Below are 24,630 nucleotides of genomic sequence, written 5' to 3'. Positions count from 1 at the left end.
TCCACGTCATCGTTGGGGAGGAAGGCCTCGCGTGGCGAGGACACCCGGGTTCTGTGTCAGTCTCCCTCTGGTTGGCCCGACCCAGCGAGCCGCGCCATGGACGGGCTGAGATGCTTGGATGGGCTGCTCCTGCCGTCATTTCTTGATGCTTGGTCCTGTGTGTCCCACGGCCGGTTGGCAGGCAGTGGCACTGTCCTGTGGATGCGGTTTTTGTTGCCTGTGTGAGGGGCCTGCCCTTGGTCCTGCCTTGGGGGGGGGGGCTCCCTCTGCGTTCTCAGGGGAGGCCTGGCTGAGCGCTGCCCTGGTGAGGCTGGGGCCGCTGCTGGTGCGGGCTGGGCGGGTGGGTGCCGTGGGAACGAGCATCGGCGCTTCCCAGGCCCCTCGTAAGTGGAGTCTTCCAAGGATGGCGTTTAGACTTGGAGTAAATTCCCCCCAAAATCTTACACACTCTTCAAATGTAAAGGTGCAGTTGTATTTTAAAGCCTAAAAATATTTTTTTTTTCCTAGACTTAGGGATTGCTTCTGTTAGTGGAGGGTTTATTAAAGACCTCATTTTCACTAATTTTTTGTTGTTGTTGTTGTTAACTCAGTGGAAAATGAAGCAGTAGGCAGGGAACTTTATTTCACCCCTGGCTTCCCTGGGCTAATTCAGATTTGGGCGAATTGAGGTGTGGCGGTGACAGCCCGGGTCCGTCCTCCAGATGCACCTGGCTCTCCTGAGAGGCGGAGTTCAGGGAGTCACGGCCAGGGCCTGCCCTGGGGACGCTCTGGTCACTGCTGCCGAGGAAAGGCAGGAGATCAGCCCCCCCTCACTCCCCCACTGTCCGTCTCTCCAGGGCAAAGTTAACACTCATGGGAATGCAGGTTCTGTTTGCCTGAGCCCCCCCCCCCCCCCGTGCCTCAGGAGGCCAGGGCATGGAGCGTAGGGTGGGCTTACGCTCTCTGCCGCGTGGGATTGGAAGGCCACTTGAAAACCCACTGTTGTGCCCTGAGTAAGTCTGCACGTTGGTTCCCTTTTACATGGCGGACCCCGCAGTGTGCCGGGGGGCTGGCCGGGGCAGCCAGCACAGAGCAGGGGCCCAGCTCCACGGCCGTTTGCACAGACGGGGAAAGGATCCTGCGTGTGCCAGAGACAGGGCTTTAATTGGACGGGTTCCATAATTAACGTCTCCTTGAGTGAAGACTTCTGTGTAGTTCGCCTTTCCAGACCATTTGGTGGAAACTGCGGAGGAACAGGGGAGGAACCTCTCAGCTGGCAGTCGGCGGAGCGGGCAGGAAGCCCCAAGTCCTTTGTCTGTCTGGAGGGGGCTGCTCTTCCTCGCGCCCTGGGGGGAGAGTGGGAGTTTGTCGGCCGAGCTGCACTGTAGGTGCAGGGCCGCCTTGGGGGCTGTCTCGGGGATCGCGGTGGTCGGGGCCCGTTTCTCCCTCCATTCTCGGGTCTTCTACCAAAAATAACCTTTGTATTTGACCCAGGGCCTCAGCCTTGCAGAGGAGTGGCTTGGATGAATCTTCATGTTTTTTAACTTGAGGGGGAGAGGAACAGCTCCCATGAGTAACTGACTGGCTCATCTGGACATTGCCATCATCTGCGGGTTCCTGCTCCCGTGGATGCCTGACCGCTGACCACCTGCCGATGGCAGGGGACCTTCGCACTCTGGCCTGCCCTCCCTCTTTGCCCTCAGCGTTCCGGGCCTTCTCAGGCAGGGGAGGTTAGGCAGGTACACGTGTGCCTTTGGCAGGGAGGCGGTGGAAAAAATACACAGTAATGAGCCCTTCCGCCGTGGGACCGGCGGTGCGGCCCCGCCGCAGTAGGCGGAGTTATTCTCGGAGGCCCTGCTCGAGGAAGGCTGTGCCGAGGCCCATCTGTGCTGCTGGCTGCCGGCGTTTCTGGTGCAAATATTGTCATTTGCTCTTGAGGCAATCTGCTATTTCAGTCCTCGATGCAGTGCTGTGATGTGCTGGGCAACACAGTGGAGAAAAAATATCTCAAGTGGCGGCATAGTCTTCAGTTTAGAAACACTTCGGCAGCGTTTCCCGTGGAGGAGGGCTGGGCTTGTCTCCTCTGCTCCTTTCCTCGCTGTAAACATGCTCCAACTTGTCCCACTCGCCTGGCCGCGGTCGCCTTGCCCGCCCAGGGGAAGGGGGACCGTCGGAAGGCCGGAGTAAAAACGCTGCTGAAAGTCACGCCCTGTGAAGGTGTAGTGTGCTGCGCCCGCCCCGTCTGTTGATGGGAAAGGAACTTGCTCAGTGACTTGGGTAAAGGGGAAAGTTGTCAAACGTGGCACTGCCCGACCTTTCTCGTCCCACGCCCTCCCCCGACCCAGGCGGCCAGAGTTCGCAGCAGTGGGCGCTCCCTGGAGGTCCCGGGAGCCCTGCAGAAGCCCCGGGGACCGAGCTGTGCCGCCCCTGCGTCGGGCTCTGTCGCGCAGAGCAGAGCCGAGCGGGAAGGCTTGTCGCTCAGGAGGCCGCGCGTTTCCCCCTTCCAGTCTGGTAGGGGACGCCTCCGACGGTGTGACTCGGTGTCCTTGTGGACACGAGACTTCTACGGAGCGGCGCTGTACTTTACATGAGAGACTCTGCTTAAGTGATTTTAAAAACCCTGGTCTCAGCCCTCCAGGTTGACTCGCTATTTTGTGGATTTCAACTCTTAGATTTTAGCCTGAGGGCTCTCCCACATTTGCTCCCCTTAGACGGACGGTCCCTCCTGCGCGGGCGCAGCGTAGGGGTGCGGCCGGGAGAGGTGGGGCATCTGCGTGCAGAACATGGGCCGAGGGCGTGAAAGAGAGAGAGAGGAGGGTGTTCGCAGGAGGGTAAGAAGCAGCCCCTCTGTGGACTGGTGCCCAGCGGGAGCCGGCTCAGTGCTATGCACTAAATTAAACTCCTTGGAAGATGTTCCTGGGATGGGACCCTTGATGTGGCAGGCCAGCCAGGATAGTTCTGTGCTTCTCTGGACGTCTCTGTCATTTAGATTCTGCTTTCAGCCCCCGAAAACCTGGCAGCTGCTGGGGTTTACTTTGCCGGGCAGCGTTTCCCGCTCCATCGGCACTGACCTGGGCCGGGCTCGCCTGGCCTGCGCTCAGCTGTCTGCGGAGCCCTGGATCCTGTGGACAAGTGCACACCAGCCCCTTTTCTCGGGGCGAGACCGGAGTCAGCTGGGCTGTCAGAAATGGCAAGAAATTCTAGGGGGTACCGAGGACTTTCCCAAGAAATTAGTGTCCTTTCACTATACCAAGCAGGAGCGGTGGAAGCACTCGGGGTTGGGCGGCAGCAGTGCCCCTCCCCCGAGTCCCCGGCCGGCCCGCTGGCATCGGAGCCGCGATCGTGTAACGACCCCATTGTGCAGCTGGCTTGCGTGTGTGTCCAGAGGAAACGCTGTGTGGTGAAGGGGAAAGCGGGGGAGGAAATGCCAGGAAATCGGAAGGTGAGGTTGACACGTCCTCATTCACGACCAGTGCTGTTGTTTTTCTTTCTGAAAAAACAATGAGGGAAAAATTCATCTCAGAACAAACTGCATTTTGTCTGTAACTTCCTAACTCCTTTAGACAGCCTTTCCTAACCATGTATTAAATCACATCAGGCTGATAGTCGGCTTTCATTACATGGCGTTAGAGACCCCAGACGCCACTCACACTGCGTTTCTCAGGCCTGCCTGGCGCAGGAGACACTTGTCAGCGTCCTGGGCCTCGTCCTCTCCCCATGGGGCCGGCGTCTGCAGGGAATGCCTCGGCCGAGGTCTTGTCCCGCACTCTCAGAACTGAAAGGGACATTGGACGCGAAGGTAGCCCAGGTCTTCCCGAACCTGGTGACCCCAGCGTCATGACTGTTGGTGCAGCTCTCCGGCCCGCCCCTCCGGACCTGCTGGGTCCTCGCCTCCGAGCCGAGCGAGGGCTGTCGCGTTTCCCTCTTCTGCAAGCTCCCTAGGAGGCTCTGGTCGGGAGTTGGGAGTGGCCATGACTCACTCGCGCAGGCTCCTCTAGGGAGGGGACATTGACTTGATGTGCACGGTTGTGGGGCTGGATAGCAGCAGATCAAAAACCCTCTTCTGATACCTGTTCACTCAAATAATATCCGTGTAATATTCGGGTGCTGACCAGGTAGGCGAGCGCGGGCAGTTCTGAGACGAGTGAGCAGGGTCCCTCCCTTGAGGGGCGTGGATGGGCCCTCAGCCTGTCTCAGAGGGCGAACCTGGGTGGAGGGTGGCGGTGGCCTGGGGGTCACTTGGGGAGCTCCTACAAGCTGTGCACAGGGCCGCCCCCACCATCAGAGGAGCGTGTGCCCGGGAAGTGGAGTCGAAGTACAGGGTGCCCCTCTCCTTCCCTTGTTGACGGCCGGCCATCCGCCTTTTGTTTCCCTCCTGCGGCTTGGTGAAATATTCCAAACATCCAGAGACGCGACGGGACTAATATAGTTAGCACCCGCAAGCCGCCACCCGGCTCTAACAAATGTCGCCCCTCTTGCTGTAATTCCGAAGGTTGGTGTGTTGGGGGCGGGGGTCTCCTTTCCTTCGAGAACCCTGTCGCATGTCTAGATGAGCAATTTCAGGTCCACACGCCTACATAGGTACTCCCCTCTTCAAAGTTTATATAAATGTTGTCGATTAATGTTGATACTGTTCTGCAACTTTTTTAAAAAGTCAGCATTATGTTTTTGAGATTTGCCCATTGTTTTTTTTGTTTTTTTTTTTACGTGTCCTGACATGGCCCCGTATTTAGCAGTGAAATCAGGAAATTGAAGCCAGACAGCACGAAACCTTTCTTAATGGGGAAAAATTGCAAGGAGATGTGGGTGGGAGAGAGTTTTTGTTTAGCTTTTAGTATAGGACATTGTTGTGTTGGGGGAAATAGCTGATTTGAACCATACACTTTCAAATAGCCCCGTATCAGCTTAATGAGAATTAGTTGCATGTTGTGTGAGAAGTTAATTGTTTTTATTTACTCTGGGTGTGGTTGATTGCAGTTCGGTCCAAACAGGCGAAAGTGAAGATCTGTGGCATAAAACAGGAAGCAGATGGGGGCTAATTACAGTTCTGTTGATGATAAAAGGGTGACTGATCAGGGAGCAGGTGGGTTCCCAATTTAAACACAGCCTGTGCCGCGTGTGAGGGCAGCCCTCTGCGAGCCTTCATGCTTATCGTCCAGGGGCAGAGGGATGTGTTTCAGCAACAAGTGTGAAGGCTGTCGGGCCCTATTTCTGTTCGCCTTTCTGCCTTCACGCAGCATCTCCTCGGGGTTTACCGGGATAAGGGGAAGGATCGCGAAGCCGGCTCCTGTTTTCGGTGGTGCGTCCTCTACCTGAGACACTTAGGGTGCCCCGGAGGAGACTCGCTCTCTCTTTGCATTCTCCCCAGATGGGGCCCGAACATTCGACTTCATCTGTGCTTTTTCTGTCCCTCCCAGCACCTCCTCCTGATGGGTTTCAACATGGCGGCTCCCAGGCCGTAACACGTGGTGTCCGGCCCCTGTGTACCTGCCTGAAGCGCTGCGCATCTGCGTCTGGGGGGGTGGGCGCTGCGTGGGCGGGGGGACGCTGTGCGTGCAGGTGCGCATCTGCGTGTGGGGGTGGGTGCTGCGTGTGTGTGGGGGGACGCTGTGCGGGCGGGTGCGCATCTGCTTGTGGGGGTGGGATGCGCGTGCAGGTGTGCATCTGTGTGTGGGGGTGGGTGCTGAGTGTGCGGGTGCGCGTTTGCGTGGGGGTGGGCGCTGCGTGTGTGGGGGGACGCTGTGCGTGCCGGTGCGCATTTGCGTGCGGAGGGGGGGCGCTGCATGTGCAGGTGCGCATCTGCGTGTGAGGGAGGGGGCGCTGCAAGGTGCTAGGGCAACGACCTGAAACAAAGTGTTTGCGCTTTGGACCGATCTTCTTCTGTTTCCTTGTGCCCCGGATGACTTTCACCTTCAGGCGACACCCTCTTTTGTTGCTACTGCTAATAATGGTTGGGTAAACATTAAGACCAAGTGCCCTGGGTGTGTTTTGCCTAAAAAACATACCAGCACCGGGTTCTCGTGGCAGTTCTGTGGGAGGTGACCTGAGGTTGGTCTCGCCTGCAGTCGGAGGTGAGGCCCTTGCTCGACACTCGTGTGCGTGAGGGCTTTGTGTGCCCATCTCGCTCCGTCCTCGGAGGAGCCCTTGGCGGTGGCGGCTGCTACCCCCACCTCGGAGGCGGCAGTCCAGACACGGGGCGGCCGAATCACTCGGCCAGTGCGCACGCGTGCCCGGGGTCAGGATGGGCCGGAGCCCTGGCTGCCTGCAAACAAGCCCGTGTCCTAGGCCGCCGTACTCGGCTGAGACGTGTACAACTGTTACAGAATATTGCTCTGTGGCTTCCTGTGTGGGGAAAGAGCTCTTGTTTCCTAAAAAACACAAATCTTAAGGTATAGCTTGCACTTTCTCTTACTTGATTACACACACTTGTGTGTGTGTGTATGTGTATCATGTGGTACTGCAGGGCCTGGCACGCAGTAGGAAATCAGTTTTATTATTATTTTAGAAAATAATTTATTTTCTAGAGAGAGGGGAAGGGAGGGAGAAAGAGCAGGAGAGAAACATCCATCGATTGCCTCTCCCACGTGCCCTGGCCAGGGGCCTAACGCGCCACCCAGACATGTGCCCCGACCCGAATAGAACCAGCGACCTTTTGCTTTGCAGGACGCCGCCCAACCGACCGAGCCACACCGCCTGGGGCAGATTTTATTGTTACCCATAGGGACTGCGGGTCGGAGGGACAGGCGGAGATTTCTCCGTTTGTTTCCTCCCGAGGAAGGCGCTCCACTCTGGTTATAGAAGGTGTGCGTGCTCCCCTGCCAACGGCAGCAGCAGCGACGCCCCCCAGAGGCGCACCTGGAAGTGCAGATCCCGGTACCCTCCCGCTCGGAGCCGGCACTGTTTACCGTCGTTAGCACTGCCCGGAAAAGGACACGTGCACCTCTCGGAGCTGGCAGTGAGGGCAGCGTGTACACCAGCTCCAAGCCGTGTGCGCGAGAGGTTTCGGGGTCAACAGAGTTGATGTTCTCTGTCAGGTGTTGTCGCCCATTCCGGTTCTGCACTGGTTCTGCACTGGCTGGGCTACGGTGACGCCAATTGGGGGAACCCGTGGGCAGGGTCCTCCCCGCCCAGGCGCTGTTTCTGGGCCCTGGCACCCGCCTCCCGCTCACGTGGCTGCTCTCCCAGCGTGTGCGGCGGGGCGTCCCAGCCAAAGCTGGCGCCTTTTCCTGACCTCGGAGAAGGCTCAGGGTTCTTCATTGTTCTCCCTGCCATCTTCCTGTCTTCCAAGCAATCAGCCTGAGACACTCTTCTCCTGTCTCCTTTCCCCTTCTCTTCGCCTCCCGGTACCTTGCTTCCTGCCTCTTTCTCACAGAAACGTTCACGGGGCGGGCGGAGGGATTTGGAGACGAAACTCGAGTGGGCCCACTCTTTTACCCTGGCCACTCTGCCTCGTGTGTCTGTGAGGACATGCCCCCGACTGTGGGGTGTTTGGGGCTGGGACCTATGGAGGGCCTGCTTCATGCCGAGCAGCCTGGCCCGGCTCCGGCGGCGTGGGTCTCTCCTTCGTCCTTCAGAGAGTGGGAGGCGTGTGGGTCATGGAGCGCCCGGGCTTTCCGGGGTACCCGGGACAGGTGTGTCCTGTGGTAGGAAGCTTGGGGTACCTCTGCAGCTCTCAAGTAGCACCCCCTTCTACCCTGGGCATAATCGTAACATGTTACAAATGCACAGCACTTTAATTATGCTTTATTAGATGTTAAATCAGATTTGATGGGTGACGGTGGTTGCTGGGATCACACAGGTTTCAGGTGTGCATCTGTGATGTCGGACCTGTGTGTGGAGCACTGTGTGCCCATCCCCCACCGTCAAACCTCTTCCATGACCACACGGTAGGCCCCCGCCCCTCTGGTAACCACCTCGCAGTTGTATCCATCCAGCGCCCGTGTGGCAGTCCAGACAGACGTCATTTTTTCCACGTCATAGACGAGAAACCAGAGACATAGGATATAAAATGCGCCCAAAGTCAGACACACAAAAACAGCACCGTGCTTAGGTCTTCTCCCCCTTGACCCCCTGTGTGCCCATTAGACCGCACTTCCCGGAGTGCGCGCCCCTGCCCCCCGGCGTCAGGGTGCGGTCCCTGAAGCAGCATCGGAGATGGGGGCGTGCCGGTCATCACGCCAGAAAAGGAAGCCGCGTGTCTGCCACTGGAGGGGCTTGGCTTTGCGTGTCAACACGAAGTTGGCGCATTAAGGCCCTAAAACCCCGCCATGAGGAGCCCACGGGTACTGGTGCGGCCAGCACGTCCTGATTGTGTGTCCTCGGGGGGTCCCGCCGACCTGAGAGACCCCGCTGTCCCGTGAAGCGCGTTGGAAAGTGCTTTACCAGGCAGTCCGGTGCTGCTTGTCCCGGGCTGGCTTCGGGGGTGCTCCGGCGCCCTCCCTGCTTGGAGGGACGCCCTCCTGCTCGTTGGGGACCGGGCAGGAGAGTCCGGGGGTGTTGGGGAAGGAAGGCTGGCCCCGGGGAGTTGTGGGCGTCCAGTCTGCGCCAGTGTGCAGCAGGGGCGTTGGGAGGCGGATTCCCCAGGATTCGGCGTTGGCGCTGGGAGCTAGGCCCGGCTCCGCGCGCTGCAGCTGGAGGGACAGCCCAGCCGCCCGGTTTGGCAAGGGCGGACTTCGGAAACTTGGCCCCGGAACAGCAGGCTGCGGCGTCCGTGCGGGCGTGTGACGAGGCACATTCCCCGAGGGAGGCCGTCTGCGTCGGCACCCGTCCCCGGCCCGGCTTTAATGTTTAATGCGCAGCTGCGCTTGCAAGTGCTGCCCTCCCCGGATTGGCTGGGGCCGGGAGGTGGGGGGGGGGAGTGCAGTCGGCGGATTCGGAATTCATCCCATTAATCACTCTCCTTCCTCTTAGCAGAAGCAGCATTTCTTAACAGAACTCCTTTATTTTGCAGTAAACTGTTTCAACCAGGCAGAAATGATACATTATATTTTGCATTGAAATCTCAAACCAAGAAAGCAAGTCCATCCAGGTTCTTAGAACTGATATTGGACACTATACTTGATGGTTTTTCCTTCCTTTCCTCCCCCCCCCCCCCGCCCCCCCTTCCCAGAGCATCTGCCTGCTTCCCTCCTTACCTAAGCGACGCCGCCGCTCCCAGAGTTGAGGGTAGAGCGGAAGTCCACATGCAGTATTTCGAAACCCAGAAGACAGAAACGGAGTTCAGGGAGGTGCTTCGTTTGGCCTTGTGTGTCTTGGTGGGAGGAGGAGGGTTCCCAGCGGGGGGCAGGGGCTCGCGGGCGCCCTGGGACAGAGGGGAAAGCCCGTGTCCAGGTGTGAGCCCGCCCCGCGAGGGCTCCCCAGCCATGCTCCAGGCAGGCGCTCCAAGTCCTCGACTCTGACCCACGGTTTTCACAGTGCCCAGCCGTTTGCTGTTCCTTCCTCACGTGCAGTGACGTGGCGACTTCGCGCCTGATCGTGAGTCGCACGGCACGGACTGACCGTGTGCAGAAAGGAAGGAAGCAGACCGGGGCCAGGGCATCGGGACCGGGGAGAGGAAGCAACATGAGTGCAGGGCTCCTACCCACAGTCCTGGGCTTTTTCGTGATCAGATTCCGATGATCGAATTCATCATCAAAACCAGCCACTAAGAATCAGGCTCCCGGGACCGAGGCCTGTTTTCTGTGTGTGTGAGTGACGGGGGAGGGTGGCGGGGGGGAGTGAGGGGGGGGCCCGTGTAGCCCGGCCCGGGTCAGACGTGGTCGGGCCCCCGCACACACCCGCCGGAGCGCCGGCCGCTGGGCCGACGCGTTGCAGCGCCGTCCGTGTTTGTGCGGAACAGTGCGCGGCCGCACGGCGCAGCGTCATTTCCTTTCATTTCCCTTTGGCTGTTTTGGAAAAACAACCCCAAAGATGTTGTGCTTGAGCCTGGACAATCACCTCAAGGAACAAAAATAAACCTTTCAAAAAGTAAGAGCCGAACTCGTTTGCCAAGTGTTGTAAACGGTGGGTGAAGTAGGAAAAGCCCCACCGCCCTGCACGGAGGGCCGTTTCGGAGCTTGTTTCAGAGACGGACGGTCCCTTGCTTCGGTGCCCTGCCCCCCTCGGACACGGGAAACACAGAGATGGTGCCCTGAGTCGCAAAGCCACCAAGTTGTCTTCAAGTGGAGAGACGGAGGCAGGCGGCCGCCTTGATAGGAAGCCCCGCGGGGCTCCTGGGGGTGGGCAGGCTCTTCTGGAGGCCGCCCCGGCCGCGCCCAGCTCTCCGCACACCCCGTCGGGGGGGTGGGGATGAGCCAAGGGCATCCCTCCGGGCGGGCGGGAGGGCGGGACCGAGAGTTGGTCCCTGTCTCAGAGGCTGTTGCTTATCAGCAAAGCTGATTTGCATAATGGCACCGCCCACGTTTAAACTGCCAATCAGAAATACCTGCTTCCCAAGCAGCGCTCAGACTCTCTCCCACTGTCTCGCGGGAGGATGGGCGGGCGCTTGCCTCCAGGTTCCGGGCTGTAAATGCGTCAATGTGTCCGTGGTGCTCCTGTGCGTGGATGCGGGGTGAAACACAGCCCCCGCCCCCCACCTTGCGTTTCCAAGTCCCCTGCTTACTCCGTTTCCGGAATCGGAATCGGAATCGTCCCGTTTCCCCCTCTGCCTACTCCGAGCTCCCGTGCGGTCACTCGTACCTCGTTCTTCTCCAGACCTGTCTCGTCAGCGCCTGGAGAACATTTTTTCTACAGATACCAGCACACAGTAGCTTGGAGGAGATGCGAAACGTGCACTGGGTGCGAGAACCCAGCCCCTGGGGGCTACTCACAGTGCCCTTCCGGGGGAAGCCCGGGGTGGGGGGGAACCCTGGACCCAGCGAGCATGCCAGGACTTCGATGCCCGGCCCGCCGACCCGGGCCCTGCGGGAGGCGTTCTCACTTTCCTTTGGGTGGGGTCCTGAAAGTGGCTCCCCTAGCATTAATTCGTCCTTCCTTGGCCAGTTGTCTCTAAACATTTGAGACGGAGCTCACTGTAAATCTCTCCGTTTCCTCAACCCAAACAACAAATTGTCCTGTGCGCAACCCGTACGTTCAGAAACGATACTCGTAACCACATAACTACCAACAGCTGTGAGGTTACTGTCTTCGGAAATTTGTAAACAAAGTCTTGGACTTTCAGTTCTTGGCCAAACCATTGTTGGCGTTTCCAAAGGAGGCCCGAGTTTCAGCTGCAGCGTCGGAGTCAAGAGTGTCGTACGGGGGACGTTTTCCGGGTGGGGCGCTCTTCCAGGCACTCGTGCGAGGATCCTCGTGTGCTCACTTGGCCTCTTCTCTCGGGAGCCTGCCCTGGCCTGGCCCCGGGCTGAGCCGAACGGGAATGGAATCCAGAGGATCCGTGGGGGGTGTGCCCAGGCCCTCTGCATCTGGCTCTGGGGCCGACTCCGACTCCAGCGCCCTCCATGCCCCGGAGTGATCTGGTGGAAAGTAACCCACCCAGGGTGGCCTTCACCTTGACTGGCGACCTGATCTAGGCTGCAAGCCCTTGTGGGCAGCACCAGCCCAAATGTCCTTTCTTCTGGTAGCAGGCCCGTGGCAGCGCGTGGGGGGTTGCCCCTCAGGCTGCTGTTCTGCTCCCTGGGTGCCGAGTTTTCAAGCAGGTGGGGACGCTGCTCACGGAGCCGACACTGGGGAGGAAACCTGCTCCCACACGCAAGCCCAGCGCCTCGTCACCGTGCGGTTCCGTGGATGTGTGCTGCTCGTGACATGCAGACGCTGTGTGCTGGCGGGGAGGTGTGGTTTAGGGGGGACACAGATGGAAGGTCGCCAGGGCCATAGCGTCTGTGGGCTTTCAGGCAACTTTATGAAAGCTGCGCTTCTGAAACAGTTGTTGGGGGTTCTCCTGAACCCTGCAGGGGGCTCCTGGTGGTGCTGGAGGCGGCCAGCTGTTGGGGGCCGGGTGGGGAGTGGCGCGGCAGAGCTGCTCCTAGCGTGCCCCGTCTCACTGCCCTCAGCTTCGCTGCGTTGTGCGGGTGCTGCGTCTTCTGCAGACCGGAGGATGGCGGCGGCCCCACGCTGAGCCGGTCCGCTGGTGCCGTTTTCCCAGCAGGCTCACGTGGGATTGTCCTGTTCCAGCAGTGAAGCATTTTAAATTAAGGCATGCCCCTCTTTTAGACATCATGCTATCTCTCGCTTAAATAGTGGAGTGCAAACGTAAGTTGTAACTTTTACTTGCACTGGGCAACAGACAGCTGTGCCTCCCTTCCTCGTGGTGGTTGCTTCACTGTGGTGGTTTGGGTGGCTCGTGATTTCGTGTAGCTGTTTGACACGGGACCAACTCTTAAGAATTCTTGGGAAGTAGCCCCCAAAATAGTGTACACTCAGCAGTCGCAAATCATTGTTTCATTAGGCTCCTTTGTCAGAATAATAGGCGAACAACCCAATTTCAAGATTCTGTGTAGTGGAGAAAACTGTTCACATTGCAAACACTATGCAATTTAGAGTGTCGTGTTTTTATTGCAATTTGCTGTTCTCTTTTCATAATCTGGATTTATTGTATTTGAGTTCCAGAATAGGGGAGAAAAAACATAAACCTAGATTTTGTACTTTTTAATTCTATTTCCTAAGGGTAAGCGGTTCTTGGTAAATAGATTTTGCGTGCGGCAGATTCATCTTCCCTAGATTGTGCAGACAGTGAGCCCATTTAGGATAAAAAACCGTTCTGGATAGTGCGTCCTATGGGGAGGAGATTACTCTAGAGATTTTAGTCTCAGTTTCAGTGTTCTCACCCTGCAGTTGCACTCTGGAGAGGTGGTCACTGGCCCCCGCCAAAGCCGTGGGCACACACCAAGAGTCGGCGTCCAGCCTGAGCAGGCCTGCTGGGCCCGTCGCTAACGGCCACAGTAGATGGGACAGTTCAGTTCAGTCCTCCAGTGACTTCAGGCAACGTTAAAATTGAGCAAGTTGTTGCTGTGCTGTGTTTTATTTTATGCCTCATTTAAGTTCTTCATCAGAAGAGAATAAATCCTGATGTTTTGTTTTATATTCTGTTTTCACTCGTCGTTGTGATAGTCAAACACATACGGTAGTTAGTTGAGTGCGTTGAAAAGAGGTGCATTTGCAGAGCCACCGAAGAGGAGAGGAGCGGCGGGACCTGTGAAGCAGACAGAGACGTGCAGGAGGAAGCAGCCGAGTCACTTCGCCCACAACTGGGTTTCCTCCGACTGTTTTGCTTTGGTGGGGCCTCGTGGGCCTGAGATAGTCACCAGGGGAGAGCCGAGAAAGGGAGAGCCGAGTTCTGGGCAGTTGTTTCAACAGGAGTTCCAGCACGGCCAGGGTGCCTCAGGCCTGCCCAGGGTGGGGTGGGGCGGGGCTGGGCTGCGGCTCTCCGTTGCGCACTTGGTGGTGCCCGTCTTCCCGGCTTCCCCGGGGAGGGAGGCTCAGCAGGTTAGGGGTCCCCAAGGGTGCCCGGTGCCGCACTGGAGCTAAGTGGGTCTCAAGAGACACAAGCTCTGCTTTGAAATCCTCAGTAGCCTGCAGCATTCCCGTTAAAACAACAGCACATGCGTGCGCGCACACACTTACACACACACACACACACGGCACTTAAAAGAGTTGTAGCTAAAGGACACGTAGTCTCCGCACATCTACCGCTGGGGCCTCGCCAGCCAGGCTCCACGGCACCTCCTTGAGAGCTGGCCCGCGGGCCGGCGCGGCAGTGTCAGGCCCGCGGAGCAGCCAGTGGGGCACGGTCTCCGCTTCCAGCCTGAACCGGGGTCGGCAGGAGCACCTTCTGTGGACGCCAGGGGGGAAGGTGAGTGACTCAGATAAATGACTCCTGCGCTGGGAGAGGGGAAGGCGCTTGTAGGCACCGGAGGCGTCAGCTTCACCGGGGGGGAGGGGGGGGGGTGGTTTCGGGGTTTTGCCTCTCAGGGTTCCCGGTCTGTGCCAGTGTGTGAAGCACGTGGCATTACGTGGCGTAGGGAGGACTTCCACTTTCTCCATCTGAGAGTGCAGGGCGTAGCCCTTCCTTCCACCAAGCAGCAGCTGTCCCTCGGAAAGGGGCTTCCCTGTGGGACACAGCAAGGGGGGGCGTCCCTGTGCTTTCCACCTGTGACCTTCCGAGAAGCCAGGGCCCAAGCTGGTGGCAGTGTCGCTGAGCGGCTGTGCTGTTCCCTCCTTCAGGAACCCGTCTGAGGCCCCTTCCCTGCGAGGGGACAGGCGACCTCCAGGCTCTGGGCCAGCGGGAGCACGCATCAGAGCCCAGCCTGGGGGGCCTCGTCCGTGTCCAGGGGGCTTCCTCCCGCCCCTCCTTCCGGGCTGGGTGTCTGCTTCCTGACACCGCGGCCCTGTCCGCTCATCACTGTCCTACGCAAACACGGCATCCTGCAGGGTGTTCTTCACGGCCCCCACGACATGGAGGCCGTTCCTCGGGACATCCGCGGTGGTGGTGGGGGGGGGGCTGGCACTGGGAAGGAATGGGAAGGAGCATCGTTTCAATACTGATGGCCGGGCCAGCTGCGCTCGGGCACAGGGCACTCGGCACGCCTCCCTCTCGAACAACTCGCTGGACACACGTGCGTTCAGCACGGGCAGCCCGAACCGTTAGTGGGACACGCTAGGGAGACGATCGAAGTTTTACATTCTCCGTCTTCCGGGGAGAAAACCACCCCGGTGTGGAAGGCCTGCAGCCCCGCTCCGCTGTGAGGGCGCGGGGACGGGCCGAGGAGGATGGTGAGCCACGGGCCCGCGGGAAGTCCGAGATGGAGGGCTTTCCTCTGGGCCACTCGCAGGAAGAAGACGCCGGCCGTGCCTGGGCTCCTCCAAGGACGAGCGAGACGACGTGTCGAGGGCACTTGGTCGGCTGCGGGTGCCAGGCACGGAGGCCAGGGGTCCGCGAGCAGGGCAGGGCGTGTTCGGGTCCAGGTGCCGGTTTCGTTTCAGCTGGGTCACACGCAGACCGGAGTCGCCTTAGGACCGCTGAGCAGAGGGTCGGGGGGAGTGCAGTGGCGGAGGGAAGGCCCGTGGCTGAGGGCTGGCGAGGTGGAGCCGCGCTGCGGCGCGGGGGCGTGGGGGGTCGTCCAGGGAAGCCCAGGGTGGGGAGGAGGGGAGGGGCCAGCCCCGGACTGGGCCGGACCATTTCTGCAACCGAGGGTTTGCTGGCCTGCACTCGAGGGCCAGCTGTGCCCCCTCGGTTTTCTCGGTCGGGGCGTCTCGTCTGCTAGAAGTCCGCTGTGACAGGCCGGTAGTCTGCGGGTGTTGGGAAAGTCGTGCACCCTCCGATAGTACATTTATTCACACTCGTACTAGACCAGTTTGTTGTGTGTATCACAGTGTATGACCCATCTGCACATGCAGATTTTTTAAAGGAGCACACAAAGGTTTGAAGACTTGTTCTCACACTTGCGTGGCTGTCTGGTCATTGCTGTAGACAGACAGTGGGGGGTGCTCAGGGCCTCCTGGGGAGGGGCGGTCCCTGTCCCATCCCCCCGGGTCTCCCTGGGCCGGCTTCTCTGGCTGGGGCGGGGGGCCAACCTGTAGCGCGGCCGGTGGGGCTGCCGATGTTGCCCCGCCCCGATTCCTGCTGCTACTTCTTCCCTGTCACGCGGTGGCTACTGCCAGAACCTGTGGGCAGGTGTGAGGCCCACACACAGGGCACGGCAGCGGCACCTTGAGGGGGTTCCGGTGGCACTGACTGGCAAGTGTGGGCACAGGAGGCCAGCCTCGGTCGCTGGGCCCCTGAGCCACGTCTGTGCACGCAGCCTCCGAGACGCTGCCCGGTGCCAGGAGATGACACCTCCACTGGGGCCCCAAACGGGTCCGTTCTCCCAGAAACGCCCATGGGAGAGCCTCATGCCGGCAGGCACAGTGTGAGGTGCGAGTGTGAGGAAGGGAGGCTCATGTTTGTGATACAGGCCAGTCTCTGTATGGCCGCCATCATGCTCATGGGAGCAATGCCAGCTAATGCTGACTGGGTGACCTCGTCCAGTCTGGACGCCACCCTGTGCGTTCGGGGCCCGCAGACCCGCTCAGCAGGCACTGAGAGCGCCTCTTTGGCGGGGACCGTCAGGACACAGTGCGCAGAGGACAAGCGGGTCCCGGAGCTCCTGCAGCTCACGGTGTGGTGGGGAGCCAGGCGTGCCCCCAGGGACCGACCCAGCAGAGCAGAGTCACAGTTCCGGTCAGGGACAGAGGCCCTGCCCCGGAGCGCTGCAGGGTGAGCGGGAGTTATCCGGAAGGGCCCCTGGAAGGACGGGACCCTGGGACTGGGGCCGGGGTTGGCTGGGGTGGGGGAGGCCTGGGTGGGAGGAGGTTGGTGCTCCCGGGGAGCCCTGCGTGTGTGCGTTGCCTCTTGAGCGAGTGCTTGGGCAGGCTCGCCCTCTCCCTGGGTGGATCGCAGCACTCCTAGAGGGCAGAGGTCGCGTCTCGTCCCTCCTCGTGTCCTCCGCTGCACGCTGTGGAACGGGCGTCTCGGTGGACACCACTTGGCCTGAATTGGTACCTGGCGGGGCGGGTAGAAGCTGTGTAAGGTGTTACAGCTTCCCCGTAGCATTTGGGGTGTCAGTCAACAGACAGCCAGCGACCGCGTCTGACGTGCAGAGCCCGTTGGGGGATTCACGATTAGGAGATAAAAACTACCCTGAGCCCCTCGCCCTCGAAGGGGCTCAGACTGTGGTCTGCAGAGCACGCAGAGCGGGGCACCCGGGAGCTAGAGACCGCCAGCAGCGCGGGTGGGACAAGCCAGTGCGTGTCGTCGTGTCCAGGGTCCCCCTTCCCCCACGAGACCCGTGGAGTTCGCCGGACCGGGCTCCCTGAGAACACCGTCCTGCACCGAGTGCCGGGGCCGGGCGTGCAGGCGGGGCGGGGCCCGGGAGCAGGTGGCAGAGGGAGGCGTGTTCGGTTCGGGGCGGGGGCGGGGGGGGGGAAGCAGGCCAGCTAAGCGTGAGTGGAAAGCGGGGGCCGCAGCAGAGAAGCACAGCCGGAGGGGAGGAGGTGTGCCGGCGGGTCTTTTCCTCCCCCGGCGCCACGCAGAAGCTCGGGGTTTGGGGAGGTGGGTGCAGTGCGTGGGTTCCCCGTCCTCCCGCCTCGCCCCTTTTCCTCGCAAAGAAGTTGCCGGCGTTCAAGAACCGACTCCCGCAGCGCGCACTGGTTGTGCGTATGGCTGTGCTGCGTGGCTCCGCTGCGTGGCTCCGTGGGTGAGCTGCACTCTCCCGCGGCCTCGGCCGGGGCCACCGCAGACCCGCAGACGTGGCACCGCGACCCAGCGACACGCAGTTTTCATGCGATGCCCCCATTCGGCAGCCCCGCCCCCGCCCCCTGGAAATCAGCTGCTGTAGTGTCCCGCTGGCTCTGTGAAAAACAGGAATTTATGTAACAAGCCCTGCACAGAAAACCTTTTCCTGTTCGGAAAAAATTTTTTTAATTGTTGGCAAAGTTAGGAGACAGCTCTGTTACTCAAAGAGCGACCTCAGATGTCCTCTTAGAAAAATGTGTGGCATAATGTTTTGATAAGTGAGGGGTTGCCGTGGGGCCTTTTCTCTTTGTGTGTGAGTCTGATTAGTGAGTGAGTGAGTGTCCCATCCGAGTGAGCGAGCGAACGCTCCTTGAACGTCATCCTTGCGCCTCAGCCGCGTTATCAAAAATGTCCCCCAGTGGCGCAGTGGCAGATGATCTGATTGTGCATGCCGTGCAGCCCCCCGCCCTCCCCCGGTCGGTCGGTCAGTCAGTGGGGGCGGCCAGGACGGGAAGGTCTTCCCGCTGGGTCGTTAACCAAATGGGACAGGGGCAGGAGTCGGGCTTCCTTTTCTCCGGAACTTTCTTCACTGTGGCTTCTCTGTGTGTCTGCTGTGTTCCGAGAACAAGGCCGTCGCACTGGTGCGGAGAACACGTCGCCGGGTCCGAGTCCCGGCCCTAGCCAGGCCCCCGCCAGGCTCGCGTCTTGGAGGAGGGGTTTGGAACTTGCTGGGCCCAGCAGATGAGGCTGTGGCTGTGGGAGTGTGTGAGTGTGTGTGTGTGTGTGTGTGTGTGAGTGTGTGTGAGAGAGAATGTAAATATAACCTCCCCGCGAGGGAGAGACGTGGACGTGGAGTAGGACATGAGGAGAATGCAGTCCTGGGCCGCTGCTGGACTCCTGGGTGTGGGGACAGACCCCCGGGGTGGAAGGAGAGGAGGGCTGGGGACAGAAGGACGCTGAGGTTCACCCGACACACCTGCCCGAGTCCAGGCAGGGGGAGACCCCGTGCGCGGCCCAGCCTGGCCCCGCTGCCATGTTGCAGCCCTCGGGGGAGTGCAGTGCAGGGGTCAGAGGGGGTTAGGAATGTGGACTTCTGGGCCTTGGCTGTCTGGCCTCACTCTACCTTTTAAATCTCCTTCCAGAAAGTGGGACCCCCTGCCCCTCCCCCATTCTGTTTTCTTGCTTCTTTCCATGAGAAACAACTCGAGCTCCCCGGGTCTCCGTGGAGCACCCCCCCCCGTCCTGCTGTGCACAGCCCCCGCTCTGGCGCAGTGGCTGGCACGTCGCTGGCATGAGGATGTGGGCGCTGTGGCTGCGTCCCCGGGTGACCACAAACCCAGCCAGAACCTTTCTGTGGGCGGGGCAGGGGCGGCGGGTCCAGGGGGTCGGCCTGCTGAGCCTTGCGCTCACTTGGCAGAGGAAGCTGGAGAAGTGGGGGGCCATGTGCTCTGCCCTGCTCCCCCGGGTCCAGGACTCCGGAGAGACCCTCCTGGGCCCGGGGTCTTCAGGGCCCGACAGCAGACGCTGCTCTGGAAGTGGGTGGGGGCGGTCCGCGCGTGCCCTGCCCTGTGCTGTGCTGGGGGGGAGAGCTGCGCAATGAGGCCCCCCGTCTCGGGAGCCCACTGCGCCCTCTCCACGTGTCCCGGAGGCTCTGGGGGTGGGGGGAGGGGTCGGACGGGGCTTCCTTGTTGGCAACGTGCTTTCACTGCTTCTGCCGGGACCAGAGGCTGTTCCCAGCCCCTTCCGTGTGTGTTTGGAGTTTGGGTTTGTGTTCACAACACCCCTAGGTTCCTACGCACACCCCAGTGGATGGGAGGAAGGAAATGGGGCCTAGACGTGTGTCCCCGAGGTTGGGACCTAAGACATTCTTGTCACCGACGCTTGCCGTGTGCCACACACCGAGGAGCCTCTCAAACTCGGTGCCCCCTTGAATCCGTACGACAGCCCCACGCGGTCACAGACAGCTCTCTCTGTTGCATGCGGGAAACTTACGGCGCGCAGGGGCCAAGCAGTCCCGTGAGGTGGTGGAGCCAGAGCACAGCAGAGTCCCCGAATGCTCAAAACAAGGGTCAACCTTTCTCCGTGAATTGCCCCGTGGCTCTCGCAGCCCAGAGCCACACTGGCAGGGGGGCGCCTGCGCCCTGGTCCTGTCCTACCCCTGTCCTGTCCCCTCCCGGGTGGAGGGTGACCTCTGAGGCTGTGCCCATGGGTCCGTTGGTGCGTGCCACTGGTGGTTCTGGGGCGGGAGGGGTGGCAGATGACACCTGAATTTAAATTTTTTTTCTTTTGTTGGGAATTTCAGCTTTCTAAATTAAAAAAAAAAGAAAAAGATCCAGTTTTTCCTTATTCACTTGTATGCATTTGCCTCATGGGCTGTTAAGGGTGTAAATGCATCTGAGTCTCGGAGTTTTGGGGGCTTCCGCTGTCTGGCCGAGAACATGTGCCGCTTCGTGTCCTTCTTTCCCGCCCGCCCCTCGCGACCCCGTGATGCGGAGCTCCCCCCCCCCCCGAGCAGACGGCGGGCGCGCTGCCCGAGGAGGGAGGATCGGCGCCGCATCGGGGGTGGCGGGGCGGAAAGAGGCGTTGAGCAGTGTGTGTTAATGTTGTCCCCCGTGAAGACACAGTTTCCCCTGCACCGGCGCGGGCGGGGGGTCCTGGCCACCTGGGCCGTGCGGGGGACGGGGGGGGGGGGGGGGCGGAGGCGGCACCGGGATCCCACGCAGCCGGAGGAGCGCTGTGCGTCTGAGAAGCGCTGTGCGTCTAACGCGATGTTTCGCTTTCCAGAACTCCATCCGCCACAACCTGTCGCTGCACAGCAAGTTCATCCGCGTGCAGAACGAGGGCACCGGGAAGAGCTCGTGGTGGATGCTGAACCCCGAGGGGGGCAAGAGCGGCAAGTCCCCCCGCAGGCGGGCGGCCTCCATGGACAACAACAGCAAGTTCTCCAAGAGCCGCGGCCGGGCGGCCAAGAAGAAGGCCTCCCTGCAGCCCGGCGCGGAGGGCGCGGGGGACAGCCCCGGCTCGCAGTTCTCCAAGTGGCCCGCCAGCCCCGGCTCGCACAGCAACGACGACTTCGACACCTGGAGCACCTTCCGCCCGCGGACCAGCTCCAACGCCAGCACCGTCAGCGGGAGGCTGTCCCCCATCATGACGGAGCAGGACGACCTGGGGGAGGGGGACCTGCACCCGATGGGCTACCCGCCGTCCGCCGCCAAGATGGCCTCCACGCTGCCCAGCCTGTCGGAGATCGGCAGCCCCGAGAACATGGAGAACCTCCTGGACAACCTGAACCTCCTCTCGCCGCCCACGTCGCTGACCGCCTCCACGCAGTCCCCCCCCGGCGGCCTGATGCAGCAGGCGCCCTGCTACACGTTCGCCCCGCCCAGCACCAGCCTGAGCTCGCCGAGCCCCAACTACCAGAAGTACACCTACGGCCAGGCCGGCATGAGCCCCTTGCCGCCGATGGCGATGCAGGCGCTGCCGGACAGCAAGGCGGCCTACGGCGGGATCGGCCAGTACAACTGTGCGCCGGGGCTCCTGAAGGAGCTGCTCACGTCCGACTCCCCTCCCCATAACGACATGATGGCGCCGGTCGATGGCGGGGTGGCCCAGCCCAGCAGCCGGGTCCTCGGCCAGAACGTGCTCATGGGCCCTAACTCGGTCATGCCAGCCTATGGCGGCCAGGCGTCTCACACCAAAATGATGAACCCCGGCTCCCACAGCCACCCCGGACACGCCCAGCCGGCGTCCGTGGTCAATGGGCGCGCCCTGCCGCACGCGGTGAACGCCATGCCCCACGGCTCGGGCATGAACCGCCTGGCCCCGGCGAAGGCCGCCTTGCAAGTGCCTCTGCCCCACGCCGTGCAGATGAGCGCCCTCGGGGGCTACTCCGCGGGCGGCAGCTGCAACGGCTACGGCAGGGCGGGCCTCCTGCACCAGGAGAAGCTCCCGAGCGACCTGGACGGCATGTTCGTCGAGCGCTTGGACTGCGACATGGAGTCCATCATCCGTAACGACCTCATGGACGGGGACACGCTGGACTTCAACTTCGACAGCGTGCTGCCCAGCCAGAGCTTCCCGCACGGCGTCAAGACCACGACGCACAGCTGGGTGTCCGGTTAGGAGCGGGTCGGCGGGCAGGTAAGACCACCCCGGCGACAGCCCGGGGCCCGCGGTCCGAACTCGGACCAGGGGAGGAGCGCCTCGCCCGCGTGTGGGGTGCCGGCCGGCTGCCCCGTGCAGAGGGGCAGCGTTCGTTAGCTGGTCTCCGCCCTTGTTACAGCGTGCACGCTTTCCCCTGGAGTTGGGAGGCGGAGCCTGCCTTTAACTGCTTGAAGGGTTGTCTCTGCCCGTTCGATGGCTGCGTCTTTCTGGCCGCTCCTCAGTAAATGCACACATGGGATGGAGGTCAAGTGCTGACGGGCTTTGTGAGGCGGAACCCCCCCACTACCCAGGAGTGGTTTCAGAGCTGTTCGGGAGAGCTCTGCTCTCTCCTACCAGTGTCTGTCGGTCCCTGTGAGAGGTGAAGCTGGGTTGACTTTAGTTTGGCTGCATTTTTACGGTGTACGTGTGTTTCCTCTCCTCTTAGGCTACGTGTCAGAGTGCTTCAGACTGTCCGGCAGCAGGAGCTGAGAAGAAGTCCAAAGATGTCCGTCACCCCATCTTTTCGTTTTCTTGATGAAAAAAACAAAACAAAACAAAGCAAAACTTTTTTTTTTCCCTTTCGTCAGACTTGGCAGCGAAGACACTTTCCTGTGCGGGATGTTTGCCCCGTGCTCGCAGGGGCGGGCCGCCACGGACAGGGACCTCCGGAGGCCCCGTCACGATCAAGTGCCAAACTCGCCACGCTGCGGACCTGCAGGGTGGACCTGCGGGCCCCGGCGCGCTCTCAAGTCTTGTACATACGCAGTAGCCGCAGAACTGTCTCTGTGTGTGTATTGTTTTTTAAGTAGCCGTTTGGTCCAAGGAAAGCGTATACTCTTTTTTTTTTGTACTACTGTGATGGTCTCACGTCCTTAATAAGTTAAAAACTTCTGTTTGCCCCCCCCCCCCCCGTGTTCTGCCGGACTGACGGACCCCCAAGAACCAGGCCCTCCGCCCAGCACCTGCGGGCGCAGCCTGGGACCCGCTCCCGCTGCTGCGTCCCTCACGCGAGGACCCACACCCCGCCGGCAGCCTGCTGCGTGCGCGGACTTGTCAGACTCTTTGGGAAAAAAAAATAGAGTAAATGCCAGCCTTGTACAGGTCTTTTCTATTTTTTTTTGTCTGTTTATTTTGTTATTTGCAAATTTGTACAAACATACGAATGGTTCTAATTTCCAGATTTTTGATGTTACTGTTGGGACTTGATCATTTTTGGAATAGATGCTGAACTGTAATGTTTTCTTAAAACTAGAGTCTACTTTGTTATAATATACTGCTTGTAAATTTACAGACTCCCAGATATCTGAGACAGCATCCGTAATTTTCATTTTGTATTCTAACTGGATTAGTACTAATTTTGTACGTGCTCAACTGGTTTGTACACTTGGGGATGCTGCCTGGTGATGTTTGTGACTAATCTTAAAATCACTGTAATTAGTACTTGCCTACTCAATGCTTCTGGCCCTGGTTTTGGCAGAAGAGGGATGTATGTATAGTTAAGGACATTTTTTTTGTGTTTCCAGTTGAGGAGAACTCGGTATGTTTCTATGTACGTGTTCTAAAGAAATCACATCTGCCGTTCCTCCGTGAGCTCAGCGCACCACACAGCGTTGCGTCCTCGTCCTTGCAGCAACTCCCGGGAGGCCTCGTAGTGTCTGTCGTGCGGGAAGGGAGAGACCCGCACCCGAAACAGGACCCCTTTCTCAGACTGGGCTCTCCCTCGGCGACCGCTCTGAGCTGAGCTCCACCGGAAGTTTCCCCTCACAGTGCTTGCTGCGTTCTTACTCCGGTCCGGGTAGAGTGGGTCTTCGTAGCCTGGCCTTGAAGGCTTCCGTCAGCCCCCTCACCTCATCCCTCTGTCCTTCTGTCCTTCCGCCCTGCAGATCGCGGAGCACACTGTGGAGAGTCCATCAGAGGGGGGGGTGGCTTAGAGACGGGACTTGGGCGACGAGCGGGCTGCTCTGTGTTCGTTGTGCAGTGTGGACGCTGCCCCGTGGGAAGGAGCTCGCTGAAAACCCGGGGCAGTCCATCTGAACATCAGCCAGCCAGCTCTGGGTTGTACATTTGAGTTCTTAAAAGCCTTTGTGTACGTTAAGAGTTTCTGTAGCCTCTTAGCAACCTCAACTATGATCCTGATCATTACGTTGTCATATTCTCCGTTCACCTGTAACTGACAGACCAGGTTCGTTGGCCTCGAGGCCCGCTGGCAGCCAGCTTCGCTGGTGTTCTCTGGTCCCGTGGACGCCCCGAGTCACAGCACCAGGAAAGGAGCAGCTGAACAGAAAGAAGCGTTCCCCTCGCCAGACTGACAGGGCTCTGATCTGAGTTCTGTGTGCCTAGCCCCAGCCGCATTTGCTCTGTCTCATCTGCGAATGGCATCTCCGTTGGCTTAGTTTTCTCTCATACATGTGTAACAGGAGCAGAAGTGTCCTTGGTGGATTTCCTCCAGGGGGCCGGCCCTGGGGTAAGCGTCCCGCGGTCACTTCTGTGGTGGCGAAGGGTTGTCAGACAACCCTCTGTGTCGCTGGCCGCTCCGACACACACCTGGTCATAGAGATGCTGTCCCCTCAGTGGTGCCTCCCGCCCGTGGGACGGACCTCGTGGGTGCCAACTACTGGGTTTCTGTTACCACCGCCGCCCCGGGACACCCCCCGCCCCCGCCCTCACACATGAGCCTCGGAGACGACCACCGCCAGCATCACCATCTGAAGGTCTTTCTTCCTCCTCAGTCCCTGTAAATATCTTCTTTTCCTTCAGGTGTTTCTTTCTCGTGGTGAAATCCTGACATGAACCCCGGGTAGCTAGCTCTCCGGGGCACAGCGAACTCCGGGGGAAGGCCCCTTGTCTAGTTTGAAAGCATCATGTGACCTCTGATTGCTTTTTCTGTGCGAAGACCGACCGACCCGGAGCGAGCAGACGACCGGTTTTACTGTACCCGACGGCTCTGTGAGATGCGCAGGCGATGCCACCTATGCAGCCTTGTTTGGTTTCTTTCCCCCGGTTTGTACTGTTACTGAAAGCATATTGTATCATAGAGCGCTTCAGATATCTTAAATATATCGTTTCTGTAACATAGACGTGTGGACTGTACGTAGGTCGTACGCACGTGGCACGGAAGGTTCCGCCGGGACAGACATCGCTGTCGCGGTCAATCAGCGCGTGCGCCGCGCTCCAGGGAGCAGCAGGCCGGTGGGGTGTCCGAGGCGAGGAGGGCGCCTCAGGCGGAGGTGGTTCTCCCAAGGGAGCCCGTTCAGATCGTTCCACTCCTGGGCCTGTGTCACCTTTAGCCCCGCCCCCGG

At 60.0% G+C, this 24,630-nt stretch overlaps 1 protein-coding gene and 1 long non-coding RNA gene across 3 annotated transcripts in view; one reads left to right on the top strand and one right to left on the bottom strand.

Moving 5' to 3' along the window:
• The window catches only part of FOXO1 (forkhead box O1), an 84,175-nt gene extending 59,808 nt beyond the window's left edge, over positions 1 to 24,367 (top strand). The window contains exons 2-3 of one of the 2 annotated variants that reach the window (XM_036011213.1): positions 19,973 to 21,328; positions 21,919 to 24,367. In XM_036011213.1, coding sequence (XP_035867106.1) covers positions 19,973 to 21,310 — 1,338 coding nt within the window. In that variant the 3' untranslated portion in view covers positions 21,311 to 21,328; positions 21,919 to 24,367. Of the gene's footprint in view, positions 1 to 19,972; positions 21,329 to 21,776; positions 21,894 to 21,918 lie in introns of those variants that run through there. The other variant, XM_028526559.2, reaches the window with a different exon arrangement.
• Positions 10,877 to 24,031, bottom strand: LOC118497302. The gene is made up of 3 exons (XR_004899826.1): positions 24,022 to 24,031; positions 19,088 to 19,095; positions 10,877 to 11,403 (listed from the first exon to the last, which is right to left on the bottom strand). It is a non-coding gene; the product is annotated as an uncharacterized LOC118497302 (long non-coding RNA).
• Positions 24,368 to 24,630: the final 263 nt, after the last annotated feature.

Source organism: Phyllostomus discolor, chromosome 11, assembly GCF_004126475.2.
Source record: "Phyllostomus discolor isolate MPI-MPIP mPhyDis1 chromosome 11, mPhyDis1.pri.v3, whole genome shotgun sequence".
Taxonomy (NCBI): Eukaryota; Metazoa; Chordata; class Mammalia; order Chiroptera; family Phyllostomidae; genus Phyllostomus; species Phyllostomus discolor.
The sequence above is the reverse complement of the archived record's forward strand: the minus strand, read 5'-3'. Positions and strand labels throughout refer to the sequence as shown.